This window comes from Abrus precatorius, unplaced genomic scaffold (genome assembly GCF_003935025.1).
Source record: "Abrus precatorius isolate BTA unplaced genomic scaffold, Abrus_2018 Scaffold6, whole genome shotgun sequence".
Lineage (NCBI taxonomy): Eukaryota > Viridiplantae > Streptophyta > Magnoliopsida > Fabales > Fabaceae > Abrus > Abrus precatorius.
This window is the reverse complement of record NW_020874406.1, coordinates 18,867,502-18,892,357: the sequence shown is the minus strand read 5'-3', so window position 1 is coordinate 18,892,357 and position 24,856 is coordinate 18,867,502. Positions and strand designations below refer to the sequence as shown.

The following is a 24,856-nucleotide window of genomic DNA, read 5'->3' as shown; positions in this document are numbered from 1 at the left end:
AAGCTTGAGATAATGCAATGAAAAGCTATATTCGTATAGTTTTTGAAAATCAAAATTTCATATTAATACATATCAGTATAGATGGCAAAAACAATACTTTTTATGCTGTTATTGCATAAAAATGTAAAAACAAGACTACTTACGTACTCTAGGCAATTAAGAGGGTAAACAATGTCAGATTAAGGCTCAATATACACTGTTTGAAAAGTATTTCTACAAGGAATAAGCAGATGTATTAGCATGTGAAGTTTGGATACTAAAGAAACAAAAAAAAAGGTAGCTTCCTTTGCTGATGAAATGCAGAAAATGCAAACCAAGGAAGAAATTTTATCATTTTCACCATAACTTATGAATTCAATGTCTATTTTGAGTGAAACCACTTGATTTTGAAAGATTTTTTATTGCACAATTCAAATATGTAGTCACTGGATGCAGAAAAACATGTTTAGAGGATCAAAAATGTCTCACTCAGTGACTATTATGAAGAAGATTTCAAACTTTTCCACTGAGGAAGTGCAAAAACCTTGCCTTCTTGCATTGATAGGTGAAAACATGGAGAAAAAGAAATTGGAAATTGTTTAGTACCTATATTTAGTATCAATAAGAATAATCAAAGCTCCTCTTCAACATGTACGGATGGAAACAACTCTCTTTGGCACCAAGTAAGTTAAAACCTTGGCTTTATGCATGGAGAAGGAAGGGTTCCAAGTTTTGGCCACCTCAGCCATTTACTCCTTCATGGGCTAGTAGTTCACGAAGCTCATTTACTCTTTGGGCCTCATCAGACTGGAGGATGGTTGATTAAAAGGGGATATCTGATGAGAGACATGCATTACATCGTTTCATTCATATGAATTGTTTGAAATTACTACATCATGCATCATGTCTGTGTGTAGGCACCCTGTGTATGGCCATTGAATTATATGTTTAGTCCCTTTTAAATTTACTTAGCCTATGGCGATTGTTAGATAGATTGTACCTTATATTTGGACTCACCCTCTCTCTCGTGTCTTCTTAAAATCTCTTTTCTTGTTATCTATTTTAATGCATTCCACAGATGAGTGCAAATCAAGCGAGGATTTGAGTTCTGCCCGACAAGGAGGTCATATGGATCTCTGAGTCAGAGTCACACAGACGGGTGTGGGACCTATGACTGACAAAGGCAGAAAGCAACAACATTTTGGCCGAGATCTTCATTCCTTTACCTGAAAAAAATAAGCCATAGTGTGTTGCAACTGATCCATATGCTCTCGAGCTTCTGAGCCTGTTGTTCTTGATCGTACAATTCTAAGATTTCCATCATTCGATGAAACTCAACAGCTTGACTGTTTATCGTTAATTGCAATTCTTTGAAACGAGTACTCTTAGCCATCGAAGGTCCATAAAAGCAATCATGAAATTCTATGTTGGAGAGGGAGAAAAATCAAAATTTCTTAAGCTTTCCAATTGTATTGGGTGAGTGTCGATTTAAGCAGTTAGGTTCTAAAATATATTTTGATTTGAAGCAATCTCGGTTCTCTTTACTGATCACATGATGGCCTAGGGTCGTGCTAAATAATAAATTTACTAGTTAAGCATATTAATAAAAATGCAAGGCAGCACGAAGCTCTTAACAATTTTTGCAAATGGATAGATAAATATCACTTATTTAAACATTACACTGGCAAATAGCATTTGCCTCCTCAGGCACGAAGCCATTAAAACAAAGTAACCCATATTTGGTTATCCTTGCCAGTCCATGGCCAAAGTATTATCTGTTTAAGACTTGGATCAGAGCCTTTCACATCCATCACCATGTTGTCATATAAATTAAAAATGGTACCATTACTGTGAAAAACCCATCGTTGGCTAGCCCATGCATTGCTACAATCCATCATGACAATGGTAGCACCTTGTTTGTGTTCTTCAGAAGTTAAACAATTGTTTGTATTTTGCACTGGACGTATAGAACCATCTGGGTAAAGTGCCCATTGCTGCTCCTCCTTTTTGCTATCACAGTCAGCCAGCCACATGTTACTTCCATGAGCTTCCATGCAGAGATCCAAATACCCAGCGATTGAAGTTACAAAAGGGCTTGTGTCATTGCCTGTACGCCAGGCCTGTCGCAATCGATATTGCCCCGATTGCACGGTGAGTGTCCCTCCCATGGTACTAGATTCAGCACTCAAGTACAACCCAGACCGTGGATTCATAATACTTCCATCGTCTAATATTTCCCAATAAGTGGCCACTGGTACTGCAGTGGCGCAATTATATATCATGACATAATTCCCTGGATCAGAACCATAGGTGGTTAAACACATTCCTTTGGACCTTATAGTCTTGTCACGTTTCAAGGTCCACAGCTGGTTCTCTTTAAGCTGGTCTTGGCATTTCCACATTATGATAGGATTGCCATCGTTATAGGCACTTTTAGAGACATCCACGCACATCCCATCTCGACCAGCAATGCGCACGGTTGGTTCAAAAACATCGCACGTATCTAATTTTTCCACAATTGATCTTATTAACAGAGGTGATTGGTTTGGATTTGGATAGCAGATAAAAAGCATCAGTGCTAGAACTGCAACAGTTTGGTGCGACAAGGAATCTACAATAACAGGTTGGTGACGAATATTTGTTAACCTGACAGCGTTTGGAAAAGTTCCTTGAACTGATTGTTGAACCCCTCCTGACAGACTATCCCAATTGTTCTCCAAACTTAACATGCCAGGATCAGGTCCAAACGCCGTGCCAGTTCGGATGCTGACACCAACCCGGTTTGATATGTACCTAAATCGAGCTGCTTCTGCAATCATTTGGATTATTACGATTAAGGTATGAGCTCTTTCTTCATTGTCATTGGCCCCACTTCGTAGAAACGATATCGCATGTGTCAAGGCTTGTAACCCTAGGTTTATTTCCTCTCTTTCCTGATGAGCCCAACTCTCTAGATCACCATAAGCACCAGTAAAAGGAAGGGTATGCTGCTCCGTGTCAGTGAAAAGGTAGGTAGGTGCAGATTCTGGGGCATCACGGAGGAAATAGGACCGAGCTTCTGCTCGGTATGCTACAACATATAAATTAGTCACATCGATACCTACTTCGATAGAGTCCGTCTCCGAGTTTGAGAGTTCCACTGTAAGATATCGATTTTCTGCTGCCACTCTTGCTGGATTTCGAAGTGCAGGTATGTCATGTATCAGCTCACCTGTTAGTGTTTCTCGAAGTGCTTCAATGAACTGCTTGAAGCTTTTTGGAGTCGCACCTTCGGTAGTAAATTTAATGGGGTCATAATTTGTTGGCGCACATCTCAGTGCAGAGAATGAACAAGCAAATGCAGCACATAAAATCAGTAGCTTCAAAGTTTCGTCCATTTGAAACTGCATGCAGTTGCACCAAATTTTATTCATAGGATGTAATCAAAACTAAAACAGTAATTCAAATTTAAAATCGTCATACTCCTAAAATCTGTAAACTTATAGACCTGAACCTATTTTTGTAGTGCCTGGCATAGTAAGTAGGTTCCTTTGGGGCCCTATTTTTTGGAACGTTTACTCTAAAGGTGGTTGAAACAATTTAATGGTCGTTTTAGGATGATGGCAAATGAGGCTTCCGCCATAGATACGTAGCCAACATATTTAACCCAACAAGACCTTTTATGATTTAAGCACGCCAATGAATTTCAGCAAGTTTTACCGATATCTCTATCAGATGTGAAAGAAAATCAAAGCGTATATCCGGAAAGAAACTATACGGTATGCAGGGGTATTCAAAAAATCTGGGTTTTACAAGGGGAATCCATGACTAATATTAAATTTATTTTAAAAATTTAGATTCATATTAAACCAGCTTTATATTAAATCAATTTTTTTACTAACTGTATTTATACAATCAATTCAGTGTTTAAATTCATTTTCTAAAACTAGATTTTTTTTAATTACGCAAATTCATATGGAAGAACTTATTACCTTATATATTTACTTATTAAATTTTTATATTATATTAATTTACAAAATTTTATTATAACGATATTTTACCACTAATATTTTTTATTAATTCTTATAATTAAAATTAAAATATTTAAAATATTTAAAATAATTAAAAATATTAAAACATAAAAAATATTTTTAAATTAATTATTATTGTTATTTTTATATTTATGTTTACTTTTAATTTTTTAAAATATTTTAATAATTTTATTATTATTTATATTATTAATTTTTATTTTTATAAATTTTAATTTAAACTTTCACTATAAACTCTATTCATTAAAAATATGTTAAAAATAATAATAAATATTTTATACACTTCTATAAAATATAATATATTTATAAAAATTTAGTTTACAAAATTCATAAATATATTAAAAATTAGTTTTACTTTAAAAATTAAATTTAAACTAGTTTCAAAAAACCTAAATTTAAAACTAATTTTAAATTAAATTTAAATTTTAAAACTATTTTTGAACTGATTAAAAAAATTAAAATAAAATAATTTAAAATCTAACTCATAATTAATTTGTATGATAAATAGATGATAAAAATTAGAATATATTTAAATATTTATTACTTCAATAAAATATAAAAAATATTATTAATAAATTAAAATATATGCAAATATTTTTTTGACGTGTATTGTTAATTTTTTTTAGAGATGTAATGAGTTAAAGTATTCTTTGTATTCATATTTTATTTTTAATTAATATTGATTCTTAACAAATATATATATATATATATATATATATATGCAAACATAATGTTATATTATTTATTACAAAATTTAAATATTTTTTAATATAATAATTTAATAATAATATAAAAAAATTATAGTATATTTTTATTATATGTAAAAATAGTTTTAAACTAGTTTTAAACCAAATTTAAATTTTAAAACTAAAGTTAAACTGGTTTTTAAAAAATTAAAATGGATTGATTTATAATTCAATTTATATAATTAGGAGTGTTCATAGATTGAATTATAAATGGATTTAAATTAATTTTTAAAAAATTTAATCCATGAACACTCCTGAAAGTATGCAATTTACATTTGTTTAAGTAAAATAAAATTTGCACAAAAAGTAATTTTTGACTTAAATCTTAAAATTTTGTTTAAATTTAAAAATAATTTTTGTTTAATCTAGTAAAATTAGTTTAAGTAAAAATAAAAAAAATCTTGAGCTAAAGATAGTAATAAAAAAATAAAAAAAAAGACTGAGAAAAAGATGGAGACAAAAACATGAGAAAAAAGGAAAGTGAGAAAAAGTGAAAGAAAAAAAAAGACTAAAGGAAGAGAGAAAAAAAGAGGAAGAGAGATGAGTAAGGGAAAAAAATAAAATAAGAGAAGAGCTCTAAAGAGAAAAAGAGACTAAATTAGACTGAGAAAAAAAGAAATAAAAAAAGAAAAGAGGAAAAAAATTGAGTGAAGGGAAGAGAAAGAGATAAGATAAAATAAAGAGAAGAAAATAAAAAAAAATTAAGATAAAGAAAGAGAAGATTAAAATAAAAAGCTGGTATCACAGGCAAAGTCACAAATTTTTCACTTGTTTATGTATATCAGAATCAAAAGAGAAAGAGATACCTGTACTCAGATTGTACTTGTCACAGTGTGTTTGCAGGATGGTGTGCAATAGAAGCTATGGAGTGATTGGCCTTTTATAAGCAGAAGATATAGGACCACTGTTACCACCTCAGAAGAAAAATCATGCACGCCAGTTAGTTGGATAGAGTGCATAATTTACATGTGCAAAACGGGTCTGTCAATTTTGGCAATAATGGTTGGGACCTTCTCGCTGGCTCGAAGGTTGTGGGTCATTGTCACTGTGCTGATCTTTTTTAAGATAAAATTTATTGTAACTTGAAATGTTAAAATTGATCTAAGAAAGAGTTTTGTTTGTTTGAAAATATACAACAAATTTGATGATCTTCTATTTTATTTTATTTGTTGTATTTGTAATAATAACTATTGACATTTTACATATTAAAATAATAAGAATTGAGTATTTATAATTATGGATAAATATATAAATATTGGTATATAATTATTTTTAAAACCATATAAAAAAAACTATTTCCTTCTCAAATTTTATTTTAATAATATGGTAAATTTAATATAATTTATTTTGTATAATAAAAAGTAGCATTTGAAGTATATAGTTTAATTGATTGCTTACTTAATAAATTCTTTTTACGTTAAAGCTTTTATTGCAAGTTTAAAGTATGTTTGGAAAAACATCTTAATTAAGTGATTATTATTAAGCTATTTTGTATAAAAAAAGTTTACCTTAAATTTATTTATATAACTTGTTATAAACAGTTACATTAAGAAACTTATCAAATTAAGTAAAAATATATATATAAATAGTTATAAATATTCACAAATAAATGATATATTTACAAAAAGATAATTATTGTCTTTTTTCATATCAACTTTTTACATTTTAAAAATGATATATCTCAAAATATGAGATTTTAGGGAAAAAATTATGGAAATATAAAAATTCAAAATTGGTGCAGGTGCAAAAATTTTAAAGTGTCAAAATATCATTCAGATTTCTTATATTGTTACTCTAAAGAACCATTCAATAACAAATTATTTCAGAGTAGTATTTTGCTGAAATTCAATCTATTAACAAATTATATCTTAAAAGAAAAAGACAGAAAGAAATAATGTTAAAAAAAATAAAATCTCTTACATTCTAACATTTACATCAAAATATTTTTAAAAAAAACTTATGACATTAAAAGTTGATTTATGTTTACATTTAACAAAATAATTAAACATGTATTGTTATTGTATTAATCAAACATAAGTTTTGCGCCTAGAAATGGATCAAATTTAGATGGATTTAAAATTTGAAACTTAAAAAGAAAAATATTATGGAACTGAAAACAACATTTGAAAGTTAGTCAGCTATATGAATTATACGATTTAAGTAAATTCAATCAAAAAGTAAATTTCAAGATTATTTATTATAAAATCTCTTAATCATTTTTTCAAAGTTCTTTTACCGCCAAAAGCCAACAGTTCGAAACATCAATAAATCATTTCATTGCCTGGGGAGAGGGGGTTATGGGGCGCATGAAATTTCGTCATGAAAAAATGCTATACATAAAATAACATTATACAATATCAGTCGTATCTTGCCAAACAATGACAGGTCCATGGGCATTTTTTGAGCACCCATTGTAAGAATCATACTAGCAAATGCCCTAGTTGTCTATTTTATATATATAACGCAGGTATAAACCAAATTCTAATCGAATACAAAAACCAAAATATGGAAATTCCCTTTAAAAATTCATAGACGTAATAAACTTGACAAATCAAATTCCTTAACCACAGGCAAACATATTGGTAAAAGGTACAGACGCTTGCTTGTTTGATCACCAATGAACGCAACCTGTGTCACCATAGCAATGATTTTCTGTGATCAACGTGACATTAGGCATGTTGTTTTAAGCTTCCATGGACTTCAATTGTCAGTGGTAAGATTCACCACTGCTTTGGCATTTTACGTACTGCATTTCACAGCGCGACGTGGCAAGGAAAGTACACTCTCAACATCAAATCTATTTGCCTGATTCATTGTTTAAGCCTCACCTGGAGAATTAGATGCACTTGCTTTTTGAAAATAGACCTTAGCTCTTCGTTGGCTTCAATTCCTATTCTCCTGTATTTAAATAATATAAATATACACAAAAGTTTGCAATTTCCAACATAATGAAAGGCCCAAATAACCGTTCAATTGAAGGAAGCAGAGAATAGAAATGAATCCGAAGCTTCCACTCTCGTGCATGTAAGAAGGGCATGCAAGTGGAAGGAATTTTCAAAAACAGGAGAAAAGAATCATCTAAGCTGACAAAAGAATCTACAGATAATGGAATTTTCAAAAACTGAAAGCTTATTGCATGATGAAAGTACTCAAATACTCAAATTTTCAGCAGATGGAAAATGAGCGCAACTGCACTTAAAAATCTAAAATATATAACAAAATGGAGATATCCCCATTTTTCCGATACGCAGTGATCAAACATGAATCACAGCATTCCAATCTAGTGATATCATATTCAAAACAATAGAAGCTGCTAAAATAACAATAAAATATGTTAAGCTACATAAAGGAAAGGCTGAAGATAGAAGTTACCCAATTTTTGAGCCATTCTTCCCTACAAGAATCTTGCGTTGGCTAAGTTTGTTAGTGACAAAGTGTTGCTCAATCCTAAGAGAACCATCCCGTAACTCTTTCCAGTCAATCAACCTATGCTCAATATCATATGGAATTTCCTGAATTGAAAAATTTGCTAGTTAATATCTAATATTTTAACACTATCGACTAATCTTGAAATATACTTCTTACAAATTCTAGCTATATATTAGAAGAATAAATGAGTGTTCAACACCTACCTGATGTACATAGTCCAATAACCTTTCACGCACAACTTCTAATGCAATAATCTTCATAACTTCCTCACTCATGGTGAATGGATCTTCTTCCCAGGGTCGTTGAACTGCCTATGCATAACAAACAAATTAAAAATCCAGAATTAAATCAGGGATTATTCTAATTAAAAGATATCAGGAATAAATTATAAAAAATGTAATTGTAAAAGGTAAAGAAATGCATATGCATGGTAAAAAATCAAAGCAATTATGACTGTAAATGGAACTAGGTCTTATTCCACCAGGAGTGGGTAGTATCATCCTACACCCCAACAAACACATTAGTGATTCCTTAGAGAACTGTTAAATCATTAGTATCAGCAAGTAGACATCAGAAAAACAAAAATCCGTGCCTGCTCCATCAAGTACTGAGTCAGATCTTTTACTCCAGCCCCCTTCAGTCCTGATATCATGAAATGCCTGCATAATAATAAGAAAAATAATGGTATTAGAAGCTAGCTAAAGCATGACAGTCGATCAACAGAAAAGTTACAATCACAGTGGATATCAGTGACTCAAGCATTTCTACAAGAAAACCTTACCTTTCATATCCAGCAAGATCTTTGAATTCTTCAGCAACCTTTAATAAGTCTTTCTTTTTCTCTACTAAATCAATCTTGTTCATACACAAAACTCGCCTTTGATTTGGAACCCCTCGAGCTCCCATACGTTTGATTAGTTTTATCACTCTTGAATCGGGCCTGTATTGATTGAATGTCAATAAGATAGGGATGTGCTCACTAATTACAAAAAGAATAAAAAAAATATGCCATCAAAACATAAATCATAACAAGGCCAAAGGTCGAAGACGAGACAAAAATATGATGACAAGAGATTGCATCTGTGGTGCCACTTTAACATAACAATCTACAAAAGCCTACTACAGTCTAAACAGCCAGAAGAGCAGTATATGCCTTGTGGACAGAAGGTACTGTAAGTTTGATTGATGTTTGTACACTGCTTGCTACCAATGATCCATCAGCACATCAATACATCACAATAATTATTACATTAGTGAGGAATAAGACTTACTGGTATAACAAGTATACAAATAAAAGAGTTACCAAACAACCCAACTCAATTGTCCAATCATAACAGCAACAACCAAGTCTTATCCCATTGGGTGGGGTGAGCTAAAAGGATCAAATGATGCCACAATGTTATGTTATAAATCATGTCTATAGACACACTTTTGACCTTTAAATCCTTCTGAATTGTTTTGCATTTAGTTTTTCTCAATCTTCCTCTGTTTCTAGCAATCAGATTCAAGGCTTATGTGGGTCTTCTCTACAAGGCTTATAGGATAAATAAAATAGAAAAGTTGGGGAAATTCTAAAATACAAATTCTCACAGAAATAATATTTGTAATAAAGGAACACTTTGAGTAATTACTAAGCCATTTTAAGCTGCAAGTCCAGATTTTTGGGTTTTCCCCACCCAGATTCAAGTTAAACAATTTTAAAAGGAATTCCTTATAGAGAATTCTCCCAAAAAGGTTTAATATAGAAAGAAAAAGTTAAAAGATTGATAAGACTTCTACTTAATTTACATAATAAATGATTGACCTGGTAATATGTCTATGAACATCAAATATGACTATGAGCACGTCATAGAGATTGACTGAACCCCAAGCACTTTCAACACGAGCCTTGACATCCCTATAGGGGAATCCACCACAATTCAACATGAGCCCTGGTGTATCAAAAAAACACTGCAAATATAATATGATATGACTGTGAGTCCGTAGCTAATTAAAATGCATTATCAAATTAAAAACCTATAAAAAAAGAAAGAACAATGAAATAGTAAGAATAAGGATAGAAAAGCAAATCTGCCAAGTTATAGATGAATATAATCAACAAATCATCAACAAATGACAAAATGCAAAACCAAGAAGTGGTAGGTTGACTGGTTGAGAATAATATCAAGTGAAAGTAGTAATGTAGTGTAGCAATTACAAGGATTTATCAAAATGCTAGCATAAAGTTTAATAGGTTTTTTATTCATAAGCTAAATAACAATCAAGGAAAACTGCAGCGGTGGGATCATTTATTGTAAGCCACAACCTCCTGAAGCGCCTTTTTCCTGTTGTTTGCCGCTATCAAAGTCAATATTTGACTTTTTTTTAGTGTTCAACATACACTTCAAATTACAAATTCATTCAAGTCAAATGATATTGTTAGTAACCCAGGAACAGAACAGAACAGAAAAAATTTTATGAATTGAATGGAAATAATAGAAAATTGGAGACAGATCACTCCTCCAAGGGTTTCTACCCTTCACAAAGAATTTCTCCTTTCACTAAGAGCAAAAGTTAAATTTATCAATGATCACAGAACTGAATGAATTTCCTCCCCTTTCAATCCTATTTATTTATGTCACTAACTCCCACTAATAAACTAACTAATATTTTAACTATCTTAACTCCTTCCCACAGTCATAACAGATATCATCCAAAAACACACAAGTAATGCTGTTGCTCTAATATTAAGCATAATAAAAAAAAGAGAGTCTTTTCTAATTGAATCAGTTACTTGCCTCCAGAAATCACTGTAATTATATTAGGCAATTGCAATATGATGTATAGAAGAAGGGTGGGTCTATACTAGTAGTAAATTTGGAAAGTTATTCCACCAGTTACAAGTCACAAATATATTAGCAAAATGTTCTCATCTCACAATGAGACATTTTCTTTATTATTCAGAATGAAATACATAAATAAAATCAAGTTTTGTTGAATATTGGTCAAACATATATTAACAGCTGATGACCAACAAGTCCATTACTATTACTATTTGAATTTGAATACTTCACAAAACTGAAACATAATTGCTATAGATCAAGTTTGTCATACTTAGACTGAAATCTATGCAACGAATGAAGTATTTTGGATTATATAAAACCAAATCCGTACTTTGGCTCAAATGAGAAATCATATATTCCCAATTAAATAAAACTAATTTATTGAATGTATTATATTCTAATAGCACAAACATCTACTCTTATTCAACAAGTCTAATTGTAAAAGCATGATGTTCCCTTTCACACACGAAGAAAGAAAATAATCAGCCCAGTTACTCACAATTTGGGTATCTCCTTTTGTCAACACTCCCACTACTTCATGAGTTGTGGTGTTTGTCTTCCGTGAAACAGCTGCCACCTTTGTTCCAACCTACGACAAATCAGGAAAAAGTGTACATCATACTCAGAATCTATTCGATAAAATTACTGACAACAAAAGATGCTAGAAGCAAAGTTTTTAATGAATCCAAGTATGTATCAGCTACTTATTCAAACAAACCCTTAATGGTTCAAAATTTATTATAATCAACAATAAACAACTAGCCGTGCGTGGCTAGCAATTCATGAAACAGCATATAATTAGTGAAAATACAGATTGAAGAAAATAAAAAGTAAATATGGAAAAGAGATTATTGAAGAAAACCATATAATTAGTGAGCGCAGACTTTCCAGCATTGGGGGCGCCAATGATTCCGACGGTCAAAGATTTCTGGTCCTCCTCAGCGACCACGCCCTTCTCTTCCGCTTCCTCTTCCTCACGGTTATCGAGTGCTGCTTCGAGCAAAGCCTTGGCCAGAACCCTTCTCCTTCTCTCATCTTCCTCTTCCTTCAGCTTCAGTTTCCCCTTGGGGCCTTCTTCGCCGAATATAACTTGGTCCGCCCGGGCCCGGTATTTCTCCTCCCACATGGGCTTGGGATCCTCGTGGTGGGCTTCGATGGCATAGTTGGAACTGTCGAAGACGGAATCGGTGTCGCTGTGATGTTGCGGTTGGGCTGAGAAGAAAGCCCGGAAAATGGTTGCGGAATTGTTGTAACTGAGAGAGGATGTGGAACAGAGGCTCCTCTTTAGGGTTCTCACAGCTTTCATTGTTAGGAGAAGTAACTAACTTTAGCATCCACCTTACCGCTCGCTGCGTCGTGCGTTGTTCAACGCCGATTTCGCGTTTGGGGTTTAAGGGGTTCAGACTTCAGGGCTTGCAACTTGCAGCCACGGCACTGCGTTTTGATAAACACGTATTTCCTAGGAAATGCCAATTTTTACTCCTTTTAATTTTTAATTTATAGATATTTGTTTTATATTTTCAGTATAAAAAATAAAAAAATAATTTAATTATGTTAAAAAGATTAAAAATTATATGTTTACAAAATTAATAATTAATGTGATCCGCTAAAAAGATTAAAATCGACATTTAATCACATATTTACATATGTTTGATTTTTTTTTCTTTTCTAACGAATAATTGCAAAAATTATCTCAGTAATCAATTAAAATAAATACTTGTCTATTAAAAACACGTTAAACAAAACATAGACCGTTTATTTAATACTTATTTTATGAAAATATTTTATAAGAAATTTTAAATATAATTTTCATTTTTAGAAGTATAATATTTTATTAATAGCTGATGTCAACTTTTTTAATTTTACAAAAATATGAAAATTATGTATTTTTAGCCATCAATAAAAGATAATTAAAAATTATTTATTATTATTTACTACTACAACAATAAGAAGAAACAAAGAAGAATTGTTAAAAAAAATTTAGAGTTTTTTACTTACAAATATAATATCATTAAAAGTTTACATTAAACTAGGCATCTAAATCCAATATTAATGTAAATTTCATTTTTTTCAAAACAAACCCATCTCGTAAATCTTTGACATAACATTTTATTCTATATTTAAATGAGGGAGTATCTTTGTTTCAAAATATTTTTAAGTTAGAAAAAACATTTAATAAAATGCTAGAAGCTACTAAAATAAACTTATTTTTTAAACAATTTTTAATTAAATCAAATAATTTTTTAAAATTTTTATATGAATTCACTTTTACAATTTCTTTTTATATTTTCAGAGTACAAATAAATATTTTCACTTTATTACTGTGAATACTCATTTTTATTTGATCCTTTTTTTAATTTATTTTTATTATATACACTTAAAGTTGCTTTATCTCATTTTTCTCCTAGTTTGGTCACCTCAATTCTTATTTTTTTTAATTATACTTTGTAATATTAGCATAACTTTGAAATAAATAGCATATTGTTTTGAAAAAACAAATTATGAAATGATTCATCCCTATTCAGAGAGGCCCCATTTACCGTTTCAAATTGTTCTTCTGCTTAATGGCTCTGTACTTTTGTACTAATTTAATATTAATAAAAGTTATTATTTTTGTCATCATTGTTATTAACTTAATATGATATTTTATGCAAATTTTTAATTTATCATTATTTTATATATTTATCTTATTTTTACTTCTTAGTTATAAAAAGTATTTTCTTTTAAAAAATAATATATGTTTAGAGAAAAAACCAATTCAACGATTTGCAATATTCATAAGGATTTATGCATTAAGCAATCCTTTAATTGAACCAAACATGGTCGAGTCTTGTATCTTTGAATCCAAACCAATCCAAGTTCAATACAATGCATTATTTTCTTATGGTATTTAGAAATTTTATATACTGAAATATAGTGTTTCTTATAAAAATAAATTACTACTATATTTTTTCTAAATATAAAAATAACGATCTATTTTTATATTTTTATCTTTGGTAATATTTGTGATAAAGAAACACTCGTACATTATTCATTCATAAGTGAATATATTTCTTCATTTAATTTAATGTATGAGCTACTGGTTTAATAATTTATAATTATAATAATTTTAAAATACATATAATATCTATTTTCTTATTGAACTTAATCAATAAATTATTTATTTATTTTTTATAAAAAATCCAGAAAGTAATTACTTTGAATTCTTTCTTCTTCTTTTTTTTAAATTAACGTCTTTAAGTCTTGTCCTTTTTATTAAAAAATAATTATTTCAAATTCTTTCATTTTTAATTTGAAATAATGTCTTCAATTTTTTTATTCTAAAAAAATTTCGTCAAAAGTTTAATATTAATGTACTGCAAGTATAAACAATTTTATATTATTAACCAATTAGAATACATTATAGATATAATTTTATATTAATTATTATAAAACATTTAAATATATTTTAATTATATTTAAATAAGGTTTATTTTAAATTATTATCTATTAAATTTTTTATTTTAATGTTTAACTATTTTTTCTAATTTTATACTTAACATTAACCTATGTAAGTTAAATGGTAATATAGTTCATAATTTGTTATATTACTCTTAATCTTTTTTCTTTATTTTATCTTTAAATTTTTATATCACGAATTTATATTAATATTTAATTTAAAAAAAATAAAAAATTAAAATTCATAAATTCTGTGTGCTTGAAAAATATACTCTTTTTATAAAATATAAGTAAACATAGGTATTTATAATTATTACAAAATTAAAATATGATAAATTAAAGGGAAGTTCAAGTATATGCAAATGCTTATAGCAATGTTCTTGTTGACCCACTCTTTCACCTTGCTCTTCTTTAGCGTTCTCATGGTATTATTAAATGTAGAATGATTTTGGTTGAGCTCCAAAGTCTTTATATATAGAATATAAGTTAGTTTTTAATTATTAAAACCTGTCTAAAGAACTTGAACAAATATTTAAAGTAAAATATTATTTATAATTATTTTTTGATGCATGGCAAGGGATATGGAGCCATGAAGGTTAAAAAAACAACTTATAAATATTCCTTTTTTATATAAAAAATAAAATAACTGACTTGTAAAAAGTAAAAAACTAAATTAAAATATTTGAAAACTTGAGAATTAAAATAACTAATAATTATAATTTAATGGAGTAAAATGGATATTTATTATTAAACTTTTAAAGAACCAACAGATGTCCAAAATATTTATGAAAAGTCAATTTAAATATTCAATGATGAAAATTGAAAAAGAAATGCTAAAGGAGTGAGGACAAATGTGTTTATATTATTTAACTGTACTTAAAAAATTGCATATGTACGTGTGAGAGGTATCATAACAAAGGGAAGAAAAATTGTTGGGTTAGAAAGGGGTACCTTGCTTCTATGCATAAATGTTGATATTATTTATAGCTTGTTGGTGCAAAATTAAATTTAAAAGAAAAAATAAAGTTAGCATGACAAATCAGAAAGGGTGGGGAGTTATGGGGGTCCATATAATATATCTGAGTAGGACAAAGGGGCTGGGTTAATCATAGCATAGAGAAAGATCTTCAAATCTTCATAATATATAAATAAGAAAAATATTAACCCTTTTTAAAAAAATTAAAAATAAGTAATTAAAAGGAGGTAAATTTTCTTAAAAATTATATTTATTATATTTAAAATACAGAAAATGAATTTTTTTTAATAAAAGTATTATTATGTGACATAAAGAATAGAAATGTATTATATTGAATATATAATGGACCGTTCCTTTTTGTTAGTGGAGGCCCAAGAAGCACTGTAGCCATGTCTTGTGTTGGTTGTGTGGGGCTTCACACAATGAAACCCCCATTAATTTTTTTTGTCTTTCCGTTTGTCCATTTTCCCAAATCACAGACAGACACTGATTATTAATTAAGAACTGGAAAGTGGAACAACACAGCACATAGATAGAAACTTCAAATTTGGTAAAAAGAAGTGGTTCTAGTGTTTGTACATGTTATCTTACCTCTGACTTTGCCTCATCATTCTCTTTTTCTCTTTCTTTTGCTTTCCCATAATCTCTCTCTCTGTCTCTCTGTAATCTTATCTCTTTTATTTTGTCTCTCACCACCCCTTCATAGTGGTGAATTTTGAAGAAGTACTACAGCAGGTCTTGTTGTTCCTCATGCTCTTCAAAGTAGCTTGTCACTGAACTAGCCTGCAGAATTTTTTAATAGTACAGTACTACGTAAGTGCATCTTTTCACTCATCTTTTTCACATATGTACTTGCATTTCGATTCTTACTTTCTTCTAATTTGTACATGCATTTTGAAGCCTTGTGCTGCTTTTTACTCTTTATTTCCTCACTTTTTCTTTCTTTTTTCTTTTGCTTTTCTTGTCTTTGGGAGTTTAGTGGAGGTTCACTCTAGCTTGCAAGTAAACTTTTTTATTGCTGATTTGAGGAGTTTGTTTTATTTTTATTTTTTTCAAATTTTGGAAGTGGTTCTTGAGTATAAAAATTAGATCTGAGTAATTATTAGTGGGAGTTCTCTATGTTTTCTTTTTATTTGCTTTGGCAATTTTAGTTGCTCTTGATTCTCATTGCTCTTCAAGTTTGTTTTCCTAGTCTGAACCGTCGTAGACTTAGTGGAGGATATTTGTAGTTTTTCCTTTGGGGTTGTGCAATTTTTTTACTACCCATTTTGTTTTCATGTAATGGAAAAGCATTGGGGGGGGGGGGGTGGTTGGTGCATTACAATCAATGGGTTTGATGAGAAAGTTTGTTAAATGAACTGATGAGTAATGTAGGAATCTTTTGGTTAATGTCTTAAAGTAACTTGTATGCAAGCATGGAAGAGTCAAGTTTCTCAAACTCATGGTTATGGCTCTCTCTGAGTGTTATGTTAAATAAAACCTATTTGATTTTAAAATAAATAAATTGTAAACCTTTGTTATTTTTTCTTTAAAGGTTATCTTGTGCCTTTTCATCTCAACTGCCATAGTAATGTTCCTTAAGATTAATGGTTTGTGAAGAACAACTCCCAAATTTGTGATTCATAAGAGAAAGTACTAGTAGGTCTGAACCACAAAAGTATGTAGTTCTAGTTTTTATCTTTGAATAATTTAGGCACCGTTCGGCCTCCTTATGTGTTTTCTGTGATACTATGAAAATATGAAGTGCAATTTTTACATAGTTTGATGTACTCTATGGTGTTTGCAATTGAGTAATTGTAACTAATATTAATAGCCTCTGGGGTTGATGCATCACATTCTCACGAACATGTATAAACAGAACCATTACATGGACTATGTTCTAGTTACCTCGAGAGAGATAAAATGATGTTGAATTGTTGATCAGTGATTGTATCGGCGTGATGCTAATTTAGGCATTATCTTGTGCTTTCGTAAACTTACGTGCATCAGCATATATGTTAGAAGCTTAAAGAAATGTGTCCGTTCTATTCTAATTAGAAGGCAGGTTATGTTCTTTCTAAAGACATGAAAAGTCAAAAGCAACAGTTAGTTATGATAATCATCTTTACCTTAGTTTAGACAAACCTCAAGGGTGAAGGATGACGACTCCTTTCTTGTTGGATGAGAAGTGAGAACTAAACAAAATGGTTGAAGGTCATGCTCTCTACTACTTATTCTTGCATTTGAAAAGTTACATCTTAAAACTGCTATATTGTGGTTAATAGTTGGCTCCAGTTATACAAAAGAAGCAAATCATACTGAAATTCTTTTTTCTTTAACGGAATGGAAGTTCAGCAAGAGCTACTCAGCACAGGCTTGGAGGTGAAGATTAGGAATTAGACTGTCAAGCACTTAGAAATAAATATGATATAAAAGATAGCTGAAAGCCACATTTATAGTTTGTGTGGGTTTGAAGCAGCTCTAATACCATCCCTGACTTGGTCACAGCCAGACCTGATTCCAGAGCTATGTATCTGATTAAAAAGAACACCACAAAGTTGTGGAAAAATAACAGTATTTTTCAGAAAGTCAGCAAAAGAAAAAGAGTTGCCTATTCTGGTCTTTAAAATCCAAGCTTTTTTTATTTGACAATTGGCCTATGTTATTTCTTCTATCAACAATCACTTGATGAGGACATATTGGAATATACATACTTGTTTGGATTTTTTTTTTTTTTTTTTTCAAAATGCTCATGAAATAGCTCTTGGCTGAAAGAAAGGCCTTTTTTTGAATGCAAAATAAGTTGATTCATACATATTTGCATGGCTTATATAACTTAGTTTTTGTTTCTGTCATTTTAGTTTCTTGCCCCCTGAGTGATCAGTAAAGCATGGTAATATAGGAAACCAGTTTCCAAAATTTAATTTTGATTTGCACTGTGGGTTAGGGTTGAGGTTACAAACAATATTGTTGACTCTGATTTAGTTAAATACAAGGATCATTTTGGAGCTGACAATTTCAGCTGTGTGCCCTTGCTGTGTATTTTTCTCTCTATAAAAATGCACAAAGATGAACTTTATGAGGATAATTGCAAATTTGCAATGAATTTATTACATTGATATTCACAATCCTAATATTTGTTAGATTAAATATGGAATACTTTTTTTTTCTTTCCCTTTTATCCCAAAAAACGTTTTCCTTTGGGTTGTATTGATTCTGAGGTTGGTGGATGTATTTTGGAGATAGGTCTGCTAATGTGCTTGAATATTATTAATGGGGTGAAATTTATGGCAGGCAGTGTATTTCTAAATGATGAAAATCTTAAAAGTCGCTGTAGACAAATAGCATTTACTATTTATCATTCAGTGAAGTCATTTGCTTAAAGTTTTATTTGAAATATACCTATGTTTCAGTCATGTCTTCTTTGTTGTGAGCACGCATTGTCTTTTCCATGTTGAATTCTTAAAGACAGAGGCCTTCATAGTAAATGTATAGGAATGATATTAGAAGCATGGAAAATTATAAATCCATCATGACACTGCATCTGAGATAACAGCCCACATTAACTTGCTGAGAACTGGTCAAATAAACAAGAAACAAACCTTTGTCCCAGAAGATTTGGGCCTGCAACAAGTAAAGAAAAAAATTGTTTATACTTGTGATCCTTGTAAGGAATTCTTTTTACTTTATTCTTTCCTATCTTCTCTACAACTTTGGCACCGATATCCTGTTTGATTACTTGCTTATGTTATTCCAAGTATTCTATTCTGTTCTACGTTGCTTTGTTGCTCTCATTTTAATACATCTTTATACCTCACATTTTTAAACTAGAAGAAATGTTTTCTATAGCTTCAGGGTTTACATTAACTACCATTCAAATAGGAAGTTATATTAAACAATTGGTTCAATCATGTCATCTTACTGATGAATAGACTTAGTCTTGTCTAGTAGGAATCATTATATACAAAATAATAGTATCTTCACATTAATTAAATAGCTCTAATATTTGGGCAGTATTTGCATATAGATATACAAAATTCGTAAAACAAACTAGCACCTGGAAGAGATCATGAGATTTATTTTGCAATTGTTTAGGTTTGATCAATGACTATGTTTCCTGTGAGATACTGGGTGACACTTTTCACATTTAGTTGAGTACTTAACTGCAGTATCAGAAAACGTTTGGTCTGTTTTTATTTCCTATTTTCATCCATGATTATCAAATGTTACAATATTTTTGCTTTGTTTCCTGTTTTTTAAGATTTGTGTCAGTTGTTTATGCCATTTCCTGTATGGATGATAGGAATGGGGGTTTGGGTAATTCTCTCATTCGAGGTCAGAGAGTCTCCTAAGAAGAGAAGAAAGGAATTTTGTGCATTTTTTCATTCAAAGCTCTGTAAGTGTTCTTGCATGATACATAGTAGCATTCTTCTAACAATTTATTAACAGTTTTCCTGATTCCATGCTACTGACATACAACACCCAATTGCTTACAACCTTTGGGCCTTGACACCACTCTTATGTAAATAGAATCCATTATCAGTAGCTGAATCCATCTCCTATGTATTCATAACAATGGATCTTTGAATATACGAGTCTTCTAACAATTTATTAACAGTTTTCCTGATTCCATGCTACTGACATACAACACCCAATTGCTTACAACCTTTGGGCCTTGACACCACTCTTATGTAAATAGAATCCATTATCAGTAGCTGAATCCATCTCCTATGTATTCATAACAATGGATCTTTGAATATACGAGATAAAATGAAAAGGTGATTTTTTACATTATTAACTTAAATTTTCTGCTTGAATGTTATATTTTGCAGAAGGGGCGCTTCTCAATCCCTTTATATACTTTATTGTGAAGTTAATTTTTATCTAGAAGGTTTTTTATTTGCTTATAAATGATTAGTTTGGACAGTTGGATCTGTTTGCTTTATTTGATTGTGTTTACTGCCCATTTGATATTAAACCCTGAATTTTGAATTTTCCAAATGACATGCATGCACAAATTTCTGTACTTTGTCATAAAAAATAATGTATATCTTCATCAATGTAGGTGATGCTTTTATGTTAAGCTAGCCAGAGTGAGGAATTTGATCCATTCCAATTGCTTACTACGAAAGAAGTTAGCTCATAGCAGATCCATTAAACATGATGACTCCAAACTTGAACCTGGAACCTGAAGATGATTCAGAAGTCCACAGCCAAGAAGGTTCCAATATATCCGTACAAGAAACATCATATGAGCATACCAAGGAAAGCACCACCACATCTTCTTGTCTTACAAAGGCTGATGTTGATCCAGGTTCGGTTTCCCTTGACTTGACCCTCAACTTCAATCTCAGTGATGAAGAGTTGAAGGGTCCAAGTGATACTAACAGAGAAGTGGGAGCTGAAGCTCATGCTTCAGCATCAGCAATTCCTAGAGTTTTCTCTTGTAATTATTGTAGGCGGAAATTCTTCAGCTCGCAGGCATTGGGTGGCCACCAGAATGCCCATAAAAGGGAGAGGACAATGGCAAAGCGCGCAATGCGAATGGGGATGTTTACCGAAAAATGCACAAGCCTAGCATCTTTACCTCTTCATGGCTCCACTTTTCGGTCTCTTGGACTTGAAGCTCATGCTGCAATGCACCAAGGACATATGTTGTCCTCTGTGAGGGCTCCTGATATGAGAGCTGCAGCAAGATTTGAGAAACACTATTTTGGAGCACCGATCTTCGTGGAAGATGATGAAGTTGGTCTATTTTGGCCAGGCAGTTTCCGGCAGATAGATGAAAGGAGTGGTGTTAATTTGGGGCATGAACATGCTCATAATCCAAATACTAGTTTTATAGCTACTGCACCTCCATCACAAACATCTACATCTCCTGATCTCACTCTGAGACTTTAATATTTTCCATCTTGATTGAATTCAAATACTAGTTTTGTGGCAATGGCTCCTAATGCAAGAACATCTACATTTCATTGTCACTGAATCTTTGAGCTTTTTCATCTGTAGTTTCATTCTCTTCAGACTTGAAATTATTAATTTATGGTGCTTTCACTGTACAGTGAAACATGTATTTGCAATGGCATACTGAGCTTATTTGAATTTTTCATTATTAAAATTTTCTTATCATTTATTTTTGGGGAACAGACAGCTGAATTGATGTTCATGTCTGAGATCTGTTTGTGGTATGGAGTTCTTGTAGTAAGAGTTGCACAGACCCCAGAAATATGAGATTCAAACATTAGTGTGTTTGGATTTCCATTAAGAAATTAATTTGGATGGAGTGTTTGAATAGCAGCTTAATTAAGCGCTTGCATAATACGCTTTTATGATCTTTAAACTTGTTGGTATAAGTTGAAAATAAGAACAAATTATTGATATAAGCTAAAAAATAACTTACGAGAATTAAATATCATTCTAAAAGGCACCTTGTGATCACTTCCAAACACTCCAAAAGAACTAGTCTCATATTGCTTTTCCTTGAATCAAGATGTTAGAGTTACTTGATTGTTGGCATAAAATATCAATTTTACATTGTTTTTAATTGGTAGAAAGAGAAGAGGTTCGGAATTGAAAAATTCACTTTGTATACTTCACCAACCCTAATATGCATTTGAATTTTTATTATTTCTTTGGCAAAGATTTGCTACTTAACTGGCCAACTAAAACATGTTTTTTTCAGTCCCTTGGTTAACAACTTAATGATAAAGATAGAGAGCAATCAAATGGTAAAGATTATGGTTCAATGATTCGTCGACAAAAAGAAATCTCGGTAAAACTTTAAAATGATTTTGAAATTAAAAATGGGTTCATTTATGATCAAGGAAGGTATTAATATCCTATAATATCGATTTGAAAAAAATGGTTACATCAATTACATCCTCTTTGTAGCTTAGCTTTATTCTTCTCACTTTTGGACACCCTAGCCACAAAAATAGGGAGCTAAAGTGACATGTCTGTATTTTTTAAGGAGTGTTTCTAAATGTCTTGTCTACATATTTCTGACATTGGTAGTCCAAATGAGCTTGATGTCTCAGTCTTTGTTCAATAATTTAAGGGTTTGATCTCCTGTAGTGGCTCCTTTGGTTCCTTAGGCATTCCATTCATCCAGCAATGATTTCCTAATGCTCGTGGTTTGCTTCACAGTCACCTCCTTCCTCCAATATGAGCGCTTTTAAGATGCTACCCTTACTACATGATCTTTCCCTTTTCAGTCATGTTTCCTTTTAAATTCCTTCACTCATATTATTAATAAGCTACATTACTCCTTGTTCCCATTTTTATCTTTAACATTTTATTTTATTGCCACACATATTAAATATATATATCAATTTTACAGGTACATTTTTATCTTAACTTAGTGTGGAGATTTAGACTTATTTTTATCAAGTTGAACTTGAATTGATATACTAATTATTCATCAATAGCTGTATATTTTAAATAAAATTATAATAATCAATAAGAATCAAAATATAATTTTTTAAGTGTACATACTAATTGTTATATTTATTACTTTCTTAATAATTTTTTCTTCGAATATATTTAGTTTTCAACGTATATTTTTATTAGTCAAGATATTAAATTATTTAAATAAATAAAAATAAGATAATTAATGTAAATTTTCGGTTACAACAATCTATTATCAATTTTTTTCACTTTTATATACAATCAATTTTTATTAAATATAATTTATGACTAATAAGTAAAATATTTCATCCACTAATGTTATTATTCAATGCTCTTTCATCCATTTTACTCAACGGATTTTGTGTTCATCTTTTGTTGTACAAGAAGCCATCCAAACTAGATGACAACATCCTTAATATCACCATGGATTGTTAAACCTGTGTTCCTTCCATTTCCTAGTGTACTTCTCAAGTGGATTACCAAATGTTTCATACGGATAAAATTAGGTAAGTTTATGAAGTACACAATAATGAAAGTTCATGGATGCTTGACATGTAGAGGTGAATTATGTGAGCATAACAAATACTTTTTTTTTAGGAGAACAAGTTTACTCCTAAATCTTAACATGCTTCCTTCTTACAAGAGATTGATCAATGTCTCGAGATGCAAGTTACGCTCAGGGGTAACCACTTTGTCTATTCTATAGGTTATGTTGATAGCAACCAAAATCTTCAATTGTTCTTTGTGACACTTCAAGAGAGTCTCTTTGGTGAGGTTAAATCTTCGCTCAAGCCAATTCTGTAGGTTATTTTATCTTTCATTTCTATTTTGCACACTATATAAGCTTAAGAAGTGCACTTGTGAAAAGACCTCTTTGAAAGAAGTCCCCTATAAAGTTCCTCTACATTTTCCCTCTACTTTTTAAGGAGGGTCACACAACTTTTGAAATACAAGAACTTAAAAAGAAAAAGATCCTTCATTTTCTATCATTTGTTTCTTATATAGATTCTCTTCCCTTAGTCTTTAAGTAGCACAATGACCAATAATGATAAACTCTATCTCCATTATTTTGTATTTAATACCTTTAATCATTGCTTTTTTTTGTAGCTTAACTTTATTCTTCCCACTTCTAGACATCCTAGCCACAAAACTAGAGAGCTAAAGTGACATACCTGTACTTTTGAAGGAGTGTTTCTACATGTATAAGAACTACTTTTTGATATTGGTAGTCCAGGTGAGCTTGATACTTGGTGTGAGAATTTAGGCTTATTTTTACCACATTAAACTTAAATTGATTTACTAATTATTCATCAATAGTTGAATGTTTTAAATAAAATAATAATAATAATAAAAAAGATAAAAAATATAATTTTTTTAAGTGTACATACTAATTGATATATTTATTACTTTTTTAATAATTTTTTTTCAAATATATTTAGTTTTTAACATACATTTTTATTAGTCAAAATATTAAATTATTTAAATCAACAAAAATAAGATAATTAATACAAATTTTCTGTTATAACAATCTATTATCAATTTTTCCACTTTTATATATAATTAATTTTTATAATTTTTTATTAAATATAATTTATGACTAATAACTTTTTTTTTTAACATTTTATGACCACCAACAGAAAACTTTTATATATAAACAATTCTAATCAATTTATTTTAAATACAATACACAGTTAACATATATTTTTTTCATTTTAAAGATTGCACAACCATTTCTAAAAAAATGTATTTTTATTAAGAATTTTAATAATAAAAAATTAATTATAATTTAGGTTTATACATAATAATATTATTTTAATATAAATATGTAGGATAATAAATGATAACTTTTCAGTGAATTTTACATAAATATGTAGATATAAATAGATTGTTTGCTTAAATTAATTTTGTAAAAAGAATAAGAAATTTTTGTTGTAAATACACATTTAAAATATAATAATTTATAAATATTTAAATAAATTAATAAATAAAATTAAAATTAAAATAATATTTAATTTACTAATTTATATGCAATACATAATTATACATTTTAAT

The 24,856-nt window shown here is 30.2% G+C and overlaps 3 protein-coding genes across 7 annotated transcripts; 1 reads left to right on the top strand and 2 right to left on the bottom strand.

Annotated features, from left to right (window-relative positions):
- Nucleotides 1-1,496: 1,496 nt before the first annotated feature.
- LOC113869682 (abrin-a-like) lies at nt 1,497-5,606 on the bottom strand. Its single transcript, XM_027506131.1, has 2 exons — nt 5,560-5,606; nt 1,497-3,362 (listed from the first exon to the last, which is right to left on the bottom strand). The coding sequence occupies exon 2, from the start codon at nt 3,354-3,356 to the stop codon at nt 1,698-1,700; it is 1,659 nt and encodes a 552-aa protein (XP_027361932.1). The 5' UTR covers nt 3,357-3,362; nt 5,560-5,606; the 3' UTR covers nt 1,497-1,697.
- A 1,465-nt stretch (nt 5,607-7,071) lies between these two features.
- On the bottom strand, nt 7,072-12,427 carry LOC113869476 (GTP-binding protein ERG). Its single transcript, XM_027505801.1, has 8 exons — nt 11,867-12,427; nt 11,504-11,593; nt 9,987-10,132; nt 8,964-9,122; nt 8,775-8,841; nt 8,386-8,493; nt 8,126-8,265; nt 7,072-7,651 (listed from the first exon to the last, which is right to left on the bottom strand). Exons 1-8 carry the CDS (start codon nt 12,308-12,310, stop codon nt 7,564-7,566), a joined length of 1,242 nt encoding a protein of 413 aa, XP_027361602.1. The 5' UTR covers nt 12,311-12,427; the 3' UTR covers nt 7,072-7,563.
- Nucleotides 12,428-15,817: 3,390 nt separating this feature from the next.
- Nucleotides 15,818-21,508, top strand: LOC113868673 (zinc finger protein 4-like). 5 transcript variants are annotated; one of them, XM_027504483.1, is made up of 3 exons: nt 15,818-16,231; nt 19,701-19,793; nt 20,463-21,503. In XM_027504483.1, exon 3 carries the CDS (start codon nt 20,558-20,560, stop codon nt 21,296-21,298), a length of 741 nt encoding a protein of 246 aa, XP_027360284.1. In that variant the 5' UTR covers nt 15,818-16,231; nt 19,701-19,793; nt 20,463-20,557; the 3' UTR covers nt 21,299-21,503. The 5 variants fall into 5 exon arrangements, with proteins under 5 accessions (XP_027360284.1, XP_027360281.1, XP_027360285.1 ...); XM_027504480.1 differs by lacking the exon at nt 19,701-19,793 and adding an exon at nt 17,537-17,611 and having other exon boundaries at nt 15,822-16,231; nt 20,463-21,442; XM_027504484.1 differs by lacking the exon at nt 19,701-19,793 and having other exon boundaries at nt 15,940-15,968; nt 16,125-16,231; nt 20,463-21,508.
- Nucleotides 21,509-24,856: the final 3,348 nt, after the last annotated feature.

Excerpts from the sequence above, each read along its gene's own strand:
- LOC113869682 (XM_027506131.1), bottom strand. The coding sequence starts at position 3,356 with ATGGACGAAACTTTGAAGCTACTGATTTTATGTGCTGCATTTGCTTGT.
- LOC113869476 (XM_027505801.1), bottom strand. The coding sequence starts at position 12,310 with ATGAAAGCTGTGAGAACCCTAAAGAGGAGCCTCTGTTCCACATCCTCT. Across the intron at positions 11,594-11,866 it reads CTGCGCTCACTAATTATATG|GTTGGAACAAAGGTGGCAGC; the intron begins GTTTTCTTCAAT and ends GATTTGTCGTAG. Across the intron at positions 10,133-11,503 it reads CAAAAGGAGATACCCAAATT|TGTTTTTTTGATACACCAGG; the intron begins GTGAGTAACTGG and ends TTATATTTGCAG.
- LOC113868673 (XM_027504484.1), top strand. The coding sequence starts at position 20,558 with ATGATGACTCCAAACTTGAACCTGGAACCTGAAGATGATTCAGAAGTC.